The sequence below is a fragment of the Oncorhynchus mykiss genome, chromosome 24 (genome assembly GCF_057628025.1).
Source record: "Oncorhynchus mykiss isolate SJ-2025 chromosome 24, ASM5762802v1, whole genome shotgun sequence".
NCBI classification, from domain to species: Eukaryota; Metazoa; Chordata; class Actinopteri; order Salmoniformes; family Salmonidae; genus Oncorhynchus; species Oncorhynchus mykiss.
Window position 1 is genome coordinate 7,846,923 of NC_143045.1, and position 12,939 is coordinate 7,859,861.

The following is a 12,939-nucleotide window of genomic DNA, read 5'->3' on the forward strand; positions in this document are numbered from 1 at the left end:
ATTTATTTATATGGCTCCTTTGTAACCCATTATTTCTATCTCTACCTTGCACATTCTTCCACTGCAAATCTACGATTCCAGTGTTTTTACTTGCTATATTGTATTTACTTCGCCACCATGGCCTTTTTTTGCATTTACCTCCCTTATCTCACCTCATTTGCTCACGTTGTATATAGACTTATTTTTCTACTGTATTATTGACTGTATATTTGTTTTACTCCGAGTGTAACTCTGTGTTGTTGTATGTGTCGAACTGCTTTGCTTTATCTTGACCAGTTCACAGTTGTAAATGAGAACTTGTTCTCAACTTGCCTACCTGGTTAAATAAAGGTGAAATAAATCAAATAAATAAATACAAATTCAAAGAAGGTTACTTTGCCAGCTTGCAAATGTGTGCTAAAAGTGGGGATGTTTCATAATATTTTTGATTATCTTATCTCCCCACCACCAAAGAACAATTTTTTAAATTTTGTTTTACAGAAAACCACAGATCCACCACTGCAATATAGGCCTACACTCAGATAAAAAGGTGCAACCTAAAATTATTCTTCCACTGTCCCCATAGGAGATCTCTTTTTAGTTCCAGGTAGAACCCCTTCTGTGTCTGGGTAGAACCCTTTTGGGCTCCATTCCACAGAGGGTTCTACATAGAACCAAATAGACCTTTGAAGGTTTTGTCAACTTCTACTCAGACTTAAATCAGATTTAATCAGTGTTCCAAGAACCTCCACCAGGGGTGACTGTAGTGTCCTCAAACGGACAAAAAGGAGACACGAGGGCATATCACACTCATTTTAGATCCCAGCGGGTCTATATTTTCATACTATATGCCCTCACTCTCATCACTATCTCCATTTGCCATCTTCTAATGTATTTTCTTGGAACTCCATCCATACACACACACAAAAAACACACACACACACACACACTACTGTGGCATCTTGTTTACATTTACCACATTTTAGGCATCCAGCTTTGGCCTTGGATGGTCATGTTGCAAAGAGATGGGCACAGAGGTACGTCTGTACAGTCCTTTTCAGTGTGGCGGGAAATTAATTGAACAGGAGAAGACGATGTGGTTTCTTGTGGAGGGAGTGCTGTGTGGGTGGTAGGTAGAACAGCTACAATGACACCGATTGGTTGCTATGACTCATCACTTCTTGACTAAAATAAATGTAGGTTTAGAAATTAGTTTGACCTTGCCATAGTTCAACAGCTGAAAAGTCTTTGTTAACATACTTCCAGAGATAGGCAGAGTTGCAAAGAAAAGCCATATCTTAGACTGGCCAATAAAAAGAAAAGATTAAGATGGGCAAAAAACACAGACACTGGACAGAGGAACTCCCGGAGTCTCCTCTTCACTGTTGACGTTGAGACTGGTGTTTTGCGGGTACTATTTAATGAAGCTGCCAGTTGAGGACTTGTGAGGTGTCTGTTTCTCAAACTAGACACTCTAATGTACTTGCCCTGTTGCTTTGTTGTGCACTGGGGCCTCCCACTCCTCTTTCTATTATGGTTAGAGACAGTTTACGCTGTTCTGTGAAGGGAGTAGTACACAGCGTTGTACGAGATCTTCAGTTTCTTGGCAATTTGTCACATGGAATAGTCTTCATTTCTCAGAACAAGAGTAGACTGCTGAGTTTCAGAAGAAAGGTATTTGTTTCTGGCCATTTTGAGCCTGTAATCGAACCCACAAATGCTGAATCTCCAGATACTCAACTAGTCTAAAGAAGGATAGTTTTTTTGCTTCTTTTATCAGAACAATAGTTTTCAGCTGTGCTAACATAATTACCTCTTGAAGCTGGTTGAGAGAATGGCAAAATTGTGCAAAGCTGTCATCAAGGCAAAGGGTGGCTACTTTTAAGAATCTCAAAGATAAATATATTTTGACTTCTAAAAACACTTTTTGGGTTACTACATGATTCCATATGTGTAATTTCATAGTTTTGATGTCTTCACTGTTATTCTATAACGTAGAAAATAGTACAAATAAATAAATAAAAACCCTTGAATGAGTAGTTGTGTCCAAACTTTTGACTGGTACTGTACGTGTTTGGGTCTCATTGGTTTTTCTCTCCTGTTATGTCCGTGTGCAGGTTTCCCTCTCAACGACCAGCTCTTCCAGTTGATCGTTTGCAGGTACAGTGACGAACAGGGCAACATGGACTTTGACAACTTCATTGGGTGCCTGGTCAGACTGGACGCCATGCGTCATAAATGACTCCTCCTCAATACTCCCCTCAGTCCGATTATGTTCTTGTTTTCAGACAATTTACTTTTCATTACACTTCAGTAATAGTGTTTTGTGCATTTTCAGGAGCCTTCAAGACTCTGTACAAAGATGATAATGGAAGGATCAAAGTCAACATCCAGGAGGTAAATTAGTTTTCACTATTTCCTCTATATTTAAATGGTGTGTTTAGGTTTAGGGACCATTTTTAAGATTAATGACTGGATATAGGCACTGAAATTAAACCTAAATAACCACACCACTTATTGTGTTTTGCTTTCTCTGCAGTGGCTTCATTTGACCATGCACTCATAAAGCATCAGGGAAAGCCTACAAAAAGACAGCATTCATTTCTTCATTGTCTCTGTCTCTATCTCATTTAAAATGTGCATTTCATATTACCATTGTTATTATTGTTTACAGATGTTCATAAGTCATTCAGTTGTAAGATGGCGTCGATAGAGATGGCAGCTTCGCTTCAAGTCCTTGGGAAACTGTGCAGTATTTTTTTTTTGCATGTATTATTTCTTACATTGTTAGCCCAGAAAACCTTAAGTGTTATTTCATACAGTTAGAAACTAAAACAGGAAGCGCCCGTGCCTAGGTCTATCCAAAGCTGGTCTGACAATCGGATTCCACACTTCAAGATTGCTTCGATCACATGGACTGGGATATGTTACGGGTAGCCTCAGACAATAACTTTGACATATATGCTGACTCAGTGAGCGAGTTTATAAGGAAATGTATAGGAGATGTTGTGCCCACTGTGACTATTAAAACCTTCCCCAACCAGAAACTGTGGATTGATGGCAGCATTTGCGCAAAACTGAAAGCACATACCGCATTTAATTATGGCAAGGCACCTGGTAAAATGGCAGAATACAAACAGTGTAATTATTCCCTCTGTAAGGCAATCAAAAAAGCAAAGCGTCAGCATAGATACAAAGTGGAGTCGCAATTCAACAGCTCAAACACGAGACATATGTAGCAGGGTCAACAGACAATCACGGATTACAAAAAGAAAACCAGCCCCGTCGCAGACATTGTCATCTTGCTCCCAGACAAATTAAACAGCTTCTTTGCGCGCTTTGAGGACAATAAAGTGCCACCGACATGGCCCTCTACCAAAGACTGTGGGCTCTCCTTCTCAGTGGCTGACTTCAGTAAAGCATTTAAACGTGTTCACCCTCGCAAGGCTGTTGGCATAGACGGCATCCCTTGCCGCATCCTCAGAGCATGTACAGACCAGCTGGCTGGTGTGTTTACCAGCCAATCAATCCCTATCCCAGTCTGCTGTCCCCACATGCTTCAAGATGGTCACCATTGTTTCTGTTCCCAAGAAAGCAAAGGTAACTGAACTAAACTAATATCGCCCCGTAGCACTCACTTCTTCATGAAGTGATATCACCTCCACCCTACCTGTCACCCTACACCCACTCCAAATTGCTTACCGCCTCAATAGGTCCACAGATGATGCAATCGCCATCACACTGCACACTGCCCTATCCCATCTGGACAAGAGGAATACCTATTTAAGAATGCTGTTCATTGACTACAGCTCAGCATTCAACACCATGTACCCTCCAAACTCATCATTAAGCTTGACACCCTGGGTCTCGACCCCGCCCTGTGCAACTGAGTCCTGGACTTCCTGACGGGCCGCCCCCAGGTGGTGAAGGTAGGAAACAACATCTCCACTCCGCTGATCCTCAACACTGTGGTCCCAGAATGTTTACATATCTCGCATTACTCATCTCATATCTATATACTGTATACTGTATCCTTCACTATCTATTGCATCTTCACGGCTCTGTCACTGCTCATCCATATATTTTGCACGAATATATCCTCATCCCATTCCTTTACTAGATTGTGTGTATTGTTTGTTGTAGAATTTGTTAGACATTACCTGTTAGATACTGCTGCACTGTCATTTCGCTACACTCACAGTAACATCTGCTAATCGTGTGTATGTGACCAATAAGATTTGATTTGAATGTTAATTAAATTCATCACTAGATGGCAGAATTGTAGCAACACAGGGAAAACACAAAACGACTTTCTCTCCAATAGGCCAAACTCAACTCCCTTTTTAGATTCCAAATATTTTAAAGTTTTGTGTTTTCCTTTTTTCCGGCAACACACTTTTGGTCAAACATTCCATACTGCTATGTAATGTAATGTAAGATATAAATTATAGTGCTCAATATTGGCGTAATATTACCTAATACTTATTAAAGCTGTCATTTATTATAATTTAATAAAATAAATGTTCTGTCATATGTTTGTAAATAACTTTAATATTTCTGTTTTATTGTACTTATTTGATTGACTTCTACAAACCAAGTCAATAATAAAGCTGATTGTTATTCAGTTGTTCATCAGCACCACTCTTGACTTCCTCCTCTGCCGACTAATAGCAAATCTTGGCTGCCTGTTAACTTTATTTACACACTGCATGGGAAAAAGGAGAAGGACACTGAAGAACAGCGGCTGATGATTTGCACAGGTACCAGGGCCGTTTCCAGAGCAACGAGAGAACGGCTGTTCAAAAGGGCGTGATCGAAGAAGGAGGACTTGGAGCAGAGCCAAGAGAATTAGAGAGTCCCTTGTCGGTGTGTAAAGTCGTAGACAGAGCCACCAATTGGGTGAGCGGATGGTAATCGGGGCGTGTCATCGGACTTACCTCCGGGCAGAGCCGACTTGGAAGGAAGGAACAAAAACCTCCGAGATGATGCTGAGGGACCTTGTAGATCAATGAACAAACAGGTGACGGATGTTCCAGTTGATTGTTGGGCAAATTCGAGGCCAACACGACCTCTCATTTAAGTGAAAGGTAAGTTTAGAGGTGTGTATAACTGTGTTTATCACTTTATAGACGTAGGCCTAAGTTTTGCTTGATTTTTTTATTATAATATAGGCTATATGGAGGCTAAGCTTGACCCATCGCATTGACACTGTTTAGCTATTTATTTATAGCCTAAAATAGTCACAACAAAGTATGGCAAAATCTATTGTTTGATAAGTTTGATAAAGGGAAAATCATATAGAAAATCAAAAATATCAGTATCTAGTATTGATGTAAACAAACAGGCAGGTTACTTGATACTATGTAAACATTACAGTAATAGGTCTTTCACAAGACAATGTGCTGAATCCTCCCATGTCTTGTAGCTGCACACCGTCCTGTTATCAATGCTCTTCCTGAAAAAACAGGTTTTGATAACATAATATTCTCTTATTAGTGTTTTAGTATAGGGGGTAGATTATTAGTCTAGTGGAGATGTACAATGAATGGTATTTACTCATCAGTGGTAATTACTGTGGCATAGCATTTTCAATGCGCCCTCCACTGGCAGTCCTCTTCAGTGGGTAACCTTGATCCATGATGTCAGAAAACAGGTCATGCTGTGACCAATCATCTCTGCCCTTTTCAGGGGCCATGCAGGTTGACATTTACAGCAGGTTAACGTTGGATGACTATATCGCTCTGAGCGTGTCGGCAAACACACATGTTGGCAAACAAACACACACGTTGTGATCAGAATCAGACACGGTGTGATACTTTCACAAGTGTGTCAGCTGTTGAATTTGAGGGGAATCCAATATTCCGATACGTCCCTTCTGATAGGTTGTGCGCTTGGTTATGTAATGTTCATTGGCTATGCATACATAGTTGTCACTCAGTTTATAGAGCATGGCTAGGGGTCTCCCTGGGTGTAGGTTACAGGAGGATGGTGGGTGGTATGACATCTTGCACTTCATCAAGCAACTGTGCACTCATGGAAGATAATAATACACGCCACACCACCAATGAATCAGCCTTTTAAAAGGCATCAAAAGTGTGCCCTCCCCATGGTACCAATTTTCCCCATGGCTAAGCTATGAACCGGCGTGCTTGTCTCATTTCAATCCTTCTGTTGTAATTCATTGGTCAAACGTGCTATGAGAACACGCTAACTTTACACACTGTGCTGTTGTCTGTGCCCAATCATGTTTGTACCATGTTGTTTTTTTTGCCGCTACCACGTTGTGCTGCTGCCACGTTGTGTTGCTACCATGTTGTTGTCATGTGTTGCTGCCGTGCTATGTTGTTGTCTTAGGTCTCTCTCTATATTTTTATTTTTAACCCCAGCCCCCGTCCCGCAGGAGGCCTGTTGCCCTTTGATAGGCCATCATTGTAAATAAGAATTTGATCTTAACTGACTTGTCTAGTTAAATAAGGTTAAATAAATCAAATAAAAAAATAACTACCTCTGCTTGTCATATAACTGTGCTGCTTGCGACTGTGACTTTTCTTTTCTATTCGTTATTTTCTTCTATTAAAGGCGTACAAAAACAGGCACGTTACACCCAATACGTCCCAGCTTATTTAATAGAGTATGTTCTGTGTCTGAAAGATAGGCAACCCCGTTATGTCTCCTTCATGAGTTGTGGAAATGGCTGTCATTACCATCAACGATGTGATGCGTAGGTGGTGCAGTAGGAGTGCAACGGGAAGCCTTTGGTTAAGATGTATTGTATGTCTCATCTGTCTATCTGGTACAGCAGATACCGTTCTCATTGAATCATGGCAGGAGACGGGGAATCTGCGTTGAGATAAAAGAGCTCTGGTTTTTCTTTGGCAATTAAGTTCTCAAAGTCTCATTCCAGGTGTGACTCCCCAGAAAACCAGCTTTTCCTGTGGGTCTCCTTATACAACAACTTCTAGCCGTCATCATATATACAGTACGTGTTGCAATCTTTGCACCCCTTCATTCCCAGACAAAACATACTGTTGTTAGTTCTGGTTGTCTCTTTTCTTTCCTTCGGTCTTTCTTCCTCCCCCACATCTCTCCCTCTTCTTCTCTCTCCATTTCTTTCTCTCCCTCTCCTCTTGCCTCTCAGCGTGTTGCCTGGGTGAGGCAGGTGGTGATTAATGGTAATTATAAGGATGCTGCTCCGTGGTGCACTGTCAACTCCCTCACAATAGAATGGAAGGAGTGTAGGTGGGATGCATGTAGGTGTGAGGGTCTGAGGAACAAGAGAGGTTTTGTGAAATGAGCAGTAAATTATGTTCAGCAATGAATGGAATATGATCTGAAAGGATAGGCAATAGAGGCACAGGGTTGAGTGGGGATGGGAGGGGTGAGGAGAAAACAAGCAGGGTAGAAAATTCAGTAATCAAACTGACATGCCAGGTGAAAATGTTCAGGTTTTCAGAACTATGGGGCTCCAATTGCGCCCAACAGAAAGACTGTGTAGCCACAGGGTTGAACCAACAGACCATGTTGAAATCACGATTGAGCCCATGTGTCCTTAATAGTACTGTTCCATGTCCCCGAGCTCACTCAAAGAGCAATGGGTAATTAGAGGGCAAATTTCATTCAGTTAATGGCATTCCCTTCCTGAGTCAATGTTAAACCACATTACTGGGTGTAAGTTTCTGGATAATACTGCCTAGATTTTCTATTTACTGCACTCTGTACTGTTGCACTATTTTCATTGTCTTAACCAGGACTGTTGTCAAAGCCACCTGATGCACTGGCCTTGCCTCTTGGGAAAGAGGCTACTGAGCAAACCAGACTGTGCTGTCCTCCCGCGGCTGCTGTAGATGTCAGGCAAGATGGCTGCCGACTCACCCGTGAGGACAGAGCATGAGGAGCTGCAGAGGAGGGCCAACCAGGTGACAGATGAGGTACTGTCACATATCGTCTAAAGAGCACAAACTCATTTAACTTTGAAATATCAACAACAGAAGGTTCAGTTGAACTTTTAAGATCAATACACAATGTCCCCATAGCCGTTGGCTGTTGACCATTGGCCCCCACAATAAAGGGTAAATCATGCCAGGAGCTATAGAAAAGGTTACCTGCCATACCCGGGCATTGTTTTCAGAGTTGGAACATTCAGAGATTACACAGTGACATCACCCTAAGCCTCTCTGCCAGAGGGTTTCCCCTTGGGTAAAGGTTACATACTGCACGTCACAGCCATTTCCCAGTCCCATTACCTCAGCATCAGGAAATACCGTGGAGAAAGTCCCCAGCTATCTGTACAAACACATTCTTGGCACACAGACCACTGAAATTAGTCTGTTTGTTTATAGCCTAAGCCTTGTTGTGTGGAAATATAACAGGCCATTGGATCAGTACAGGATGTTTCAATCTCCATTGCAGTTCTATGAAAAACAGGGGAAGGGGCAGAATTCAATGAGATGATGTCACCGTGTGTCTTCTAAGATTGATTACCACTGGAAATAGTTTCACAGAGAGAATAGTGTTGTAATTTGTTTACTGTTCCATATTTGGGCAATACAAATAATGTTGTACCTATAAAGACAGAGCCCTAAGACAGTGCAACATGTATAGTATTAAACATGACACACACGGAGTGATCTTGATTAGTGCCTTTCATCTGTGGAAGTGGACAGGTTTTCAGCCTCACCCTCAGGATTTGAAATGTTTTCCGTCCTGTATCTAAGGTAACTCAATCCTCTAATGGTGTCCTGTCTCTCTGTCCCTTCTCATCCAGTCCCTGGAGAGTACCCGTCGTATGATGCAGCTAGTAGAGGAGGTATGGGAGTCTCAGCACCTGCCACTCACTCTGCCTCTGTTGACCAAATCCCTAATAATGACACGTCGTCGTCATTATAATCACATTATCGCTGGTTGATTTTTTATTTGTTTTTTATTGGGGGGGGGGGGGGACTGCCTATTGATAATGAACTACATTTTAACTGAAGAGTCTTCATTTGATTCAGTTGAAATGCAAAATCATGAACAGCAACATTATGGTGAATCTAATGCCATTTCTGGTCTCAACAGAGCAAAGATTCAGGAATCCGGGCCCTGGTCATGCTGGACGAACAAGGAGGTAATGGAATGGACGTTATATAATCGTTTTCTCTCATTGGAAGATGTGGACATAACATCAAGGTCAATCGTACAACAGCAACCTTAGATGGTCCTTGTTCTTGTATATATATATCCATAAGTGAGTGCTCATGTTTTTGTCAGTATACTAGATGTGTGTAAGCTATGTGTGTGTTTGCTTTTGTGTGTATGTACTGTATGTGTGTGTTCCCTCCTGTGTCTCTCCTATCCACCCTGCTCATGCTCCCCACCATCCCCATATGGGCAGAGCAACTGGACCGCATCGATGAGGGAATGGATCAAATCAACAATGATATGAAAGAGGCTGAGAAAAACCTAACAGACATGGCCAAATGTTGTGTCCTGTGCATCTGGTCCCGCATCAAGTAGGTCTGGCCTGCTCTGAGGACATCTGTCATCTGTGTGTCACCTGAGTGCCCGCCAGGCCAACCCGGCAACTAGACCGCCTGTCTGTCTGTCCATCCATCCATCCGGCCTCTGCTCCAGGCCATTTATTTTGTTTTGTGTTTTGCTCCATTGTGAGATTGGGTGACTAGAAGTCTGCACCAAAATTAACCACAGGAAAATGATGGTCATGTCCCAAAATATGTGTGTTTTACAAACGGTACATCTTCTACCCACACAATACCAGGCATTTTATGGACTTGTGCGGACCATTATTAAATCATTTGTGTCCTGTTCTCAGTTTTGGGGTTTGCACCATATTTGCTCAATTGCATTATATCTGACCGCCGGCTCTTGTCAGTTGGGGGCTTTGGTGATAGAACAGTTTTGTGTTATATTACGTTCTCCCTCATTCTCCCGACTTTCCTCCACCTCTCCCATTCCCTCACGTTTTGCGTTGTCCAGAGCAACTGGAGCGGATTGAGGAGGGCCTGGACCAGATCAACTCGGATATGAAGGAGGCTGAAAAGAACCTCACAGACCTGGGCCAATGCTGCGGTCTGTGCTCCTGTGATAAGTAGGTGTTGGCAGGTGGGAGGGGTCATGAGTGTCAGGAGCAGATTGGGAATCCATGGTTCCTTCCTCAAGTATTAATGTGCATGTTAGTGTGCCAGTCTTTACACTTTGTTTGCCAGTTTCCACACATCAGACTCCTACTCGCTTTCCTTCCTCAACATGCCAGGGCTTAGGTCAGGAGTTTGTTTATTTCATGCGGGTGACACTTTGTTGTACTCTGAGTTAACACAATGTACTGTGATATGAAGCTCTGTGTGATGTGCTCTATCCTGTCTGGCTCTGCCTCTGCATAGGCTAAAGGACTTTGAGGAGAGTGGGGCCTATAAGAAGGTGTGGGGGAACAACCAGGATGGGGTGGTGTCCGGCCAGCCGTCCTCACGCGTGGTGGATGAGAGAGAGCAGATGATCATGAGCGGAGGCTACATACGCAAGTAATAATGGTCAATGGCATGACGAACCCAATAGCAAGGCAACACATCCCAACCAATGGAATATACTCAAAGACGTGCTCGTGCCCTCACAATTCCTAAGAGAACGACAGCTTATTATTGTTGTACACACACAGTAGGCATATATCACACCATTATGGATATGGGCTAATAATTCCTGGGTTTCTTTGCATAGAAAAGTCTTGGGCCGCCTAAGCCTTTTTTGGGACGCTAATTCCAAACCGTGTTTAAAAAAAGTAATCTAGACAAAAACAATGAATTCAGGAGTATTCATTTTTTTGTAATGTTTGAGCATAAGAACACAAAAATGTGCTTTAAATCTGCTACATTTCTCTCAAGTCCACTGAAAAATGTGGAGAATCGCTGGAAAGTGGCTTTAAAACACCAAAATCCTTTCCGCCACAAAGATAGCCTAACAACAATTCTTGCTCAGGGCCTTGACCGATCGGCTGACCACACCCATTGCCATGCCCCACCATACCCACCACCAAAGCCCATTTTTGATGCAGAAAAAACCCTGAACTGTCTGCCTGCAGTCTGCACATATTGATTTGGTTTACAAATATTTTAGGATGAATCTGGCCATTGCATTGATTTGAGATAATCCAGCTATGCCCAAAACAGGTTTGAATCTCTAAAACTACTACTTGCTCATTTTACTGTATAGCTTCAATGACTGTGTACATAACAGAGGCTGTGTGTGGCAGCCAGAGGATATTTACTCTTGTCTATAACACATTGACATGTAGAACCAATCACTGGTCATGTTTTGTAGGAGCACCTGGCCAAACAGAGGACATTTATAAAAACCTAGCGCACCTCCCTGGATGCAGGGAGAATACTCCTTGCAAAAACAACAATGTACTGTAAACTTTTGTTAAATGTACAAACTGATGACTGCAAATTATACATTCTGTTGATGTGTTTTCTCTTTATCTATGTCTGTCTGTCTGTCTGTCTGTCTGTCTGTCTGTCTGTCTGTCTGTCTGTCTGTCTAACAGGGTGACAAATGATGCATGTGAGGATGAGATGGAGGAGAATCTGGGACATGTAGGCAGCATCATAGGCAACCTGAAGAGCATGGCACTGGACATGGGCAATGAGATCGACACGCAGAATGTCCAGATTAACCGCATTCAGGGCAAGGTCAGTCCTATAGTACCTGCCATACAGCCATTTATTCAATAACAATAGATGACCAATTCTGTATTGAACATTAATCTAATGTGTTGTTTTTACAGGCCATCCACAATGTATACCGCATTGATGCTGCCAATCAGAAAGCTAACAATCTAATGAAAAGATAAAGAGGAAGATTGTCCTTCTCTGCTGTGTGATCTTATCTACTCCCTGTCTGTCTTTCTGTGCCAATATGCGTCCAGTGACCATCCACCCACATAGAAAACCTGCCAAATTATTGTGTATGACGTATCATAAATCCGGAGCAGCAGGGTACACATCATTATTCATACCTGGCTCTAGATTGACCCTAGCCTGTTTGCCAGTCTCTGCCACATGACGAAGAGTGCAAGGAGTGGAATGCTACCGAGACTTGTACCCAGATAGCCTGGAGACCACACTGCTGCCATCTGTTGGCTAGATTGTTTTCTGAAAACTAGAAGCACACCCTCTCCGCTCTTTCACCATCCTCCGCTATCCTTCCTCCTTCGATGCAGAATGGACCACCAGTGGAATTGGGTTGCTATGCTTGTTGTCACCAGGAAGACTAAAGTAAATAGGAAAGGAATCAACATTCGGTGTCTGCTTTGCTTTTAACACGTGAATGAGGTTTGCCTGTCAATGATGACTATAGTTTTTAAAATGCACTTTAGAACTCAGTTTTCGTTTTTATTTATTTAACTCAACAGTTGCATGACGGTAAACATATTCTCCCATGTAGGCTGTGTTGAGATTGTGAACTGGATTTAACATCTACATGTGTCTAGCAATTGATATGTTTTAGTTTTGATTAGACTATATTAGCGCTTCAATATAGCTGATGTCAAACTTGGTTTCTATCACACAATTTCCTAATTGTCATAACATCAAGTAGACTCACACCCCCCTCCCCCTATTACATCCCTCTGATGTTGTGGTGTTCAACTATATAATTTTGTATACACGATAAATATGGACTTCTATTGTAATTCTGTATATAAAATATTAAAATGCATAATTATTTACGTTAACACAGATATGTTTTTGTTACATAGCTAGCTACGGTTAATTTGAGAGTAAAGAAACCAGATTACATAGACCGCGTGGCCTAATGGATAAGGCGTCTGACTTCGAATCAGAAGATTGAGGGTTCGAGTCCCTTCGTGGTCGCTTAATTTCTTAAGTCTTATTTATTGAAACAGGTTCCCAATGTGATTACATCGGTGTCGTGTTTCTTGTACCCCAGGAAAGGAAGTATCTCTGACAT

General features: G+C 42.1%; 1 protein-coding gene, 1 long non-coding RNA gene and 1 other non-coding gene across 3 annotated transcripts; all 3 read left to right on the top strand.

Annotated features, from left to right (window-relative positions):
* The first annotated feature begins 2,090 nt into the window (after positions 1-2,090).
* LOC149972355 (uncharacterized) lies at positions 2,091-4,483 on the top strand. Its single transcript, XR_016491305.1, has 3 exons — positions 2,091-2,139; positions 2,318-2,376; positions 2,519-4,483. It is a non-coding gene; the product is annotated as an uncharacterized LOC149972355 (long non-coding RNA).
* Positions 4,484-4,679: 196 nt separating this feature from the next.
* Positions 4,680-12,703, top strand: LOC110503614 (synaptosomal-associated protein 25). Its single transcript, XM_021582039.3, has 9 exons — positions 4,680-5,066; positions 6,884-6,958; positions 7,728-7,907; positions 8,744-8,785; positions 9,037-9,085; positions 9,955-10,066; positions 10,359-10,496; positions 11,516-11,660; positions 11,756-12,703. Exons 3-9 carry the CDS (start codon positions 7,824-7,826, stop codon positions 11,819-11,821), a joined length of 636 nt encoding a protein of 211 aa, XP_021437714.1. The 5' UTR covers positions 4,680-5,066; positions 6,884-6,958; positions 7,728-7,823; the 3' UTR covers positions 11,822-12,703.
* Positions 12,704-12,769: 66 nt separating this feature from the next.
* Positions 12,770-12,842, top strand: trnar-ucg (transfer RNA arginine (anticodon UCG)). The gene has a single exon. It is a non-coding gene; the product is annotated as a tRNA-Arg (tRNA).
* The last annotated feature ends 97 nt before the right edge of the window (positions 12,843-12,939 follow it).

What these genes read in the sequence shown, in the direction of transcription:
- LOC110503614 (XM_021582039.3), top strand. Translation starts at nt 7,824, where the DNA reads ATGTCAGGCAAGATGGCTGCCGACTCACCCGTGAGGACAGAGCATGAG. An exon ending in TGATGCAGCTAGTAGAGGAG is followed by an intron (nt 8,786 to 9,036) that starts GTATGGGAGTCT and finishes TGGTCTCAACAG; the next exon opens with AGCAAAGATTCAGGAATCCG. An exon ending in GGTCTGTGCTCCTGTGATAA is followed by an intron (nt 10,067 to 10,358) that starts GTAGGTGTTGGC and finishes GCCTCTGCATAG; the next exon opens with GCTAAAGGACTTTGAGGAGA.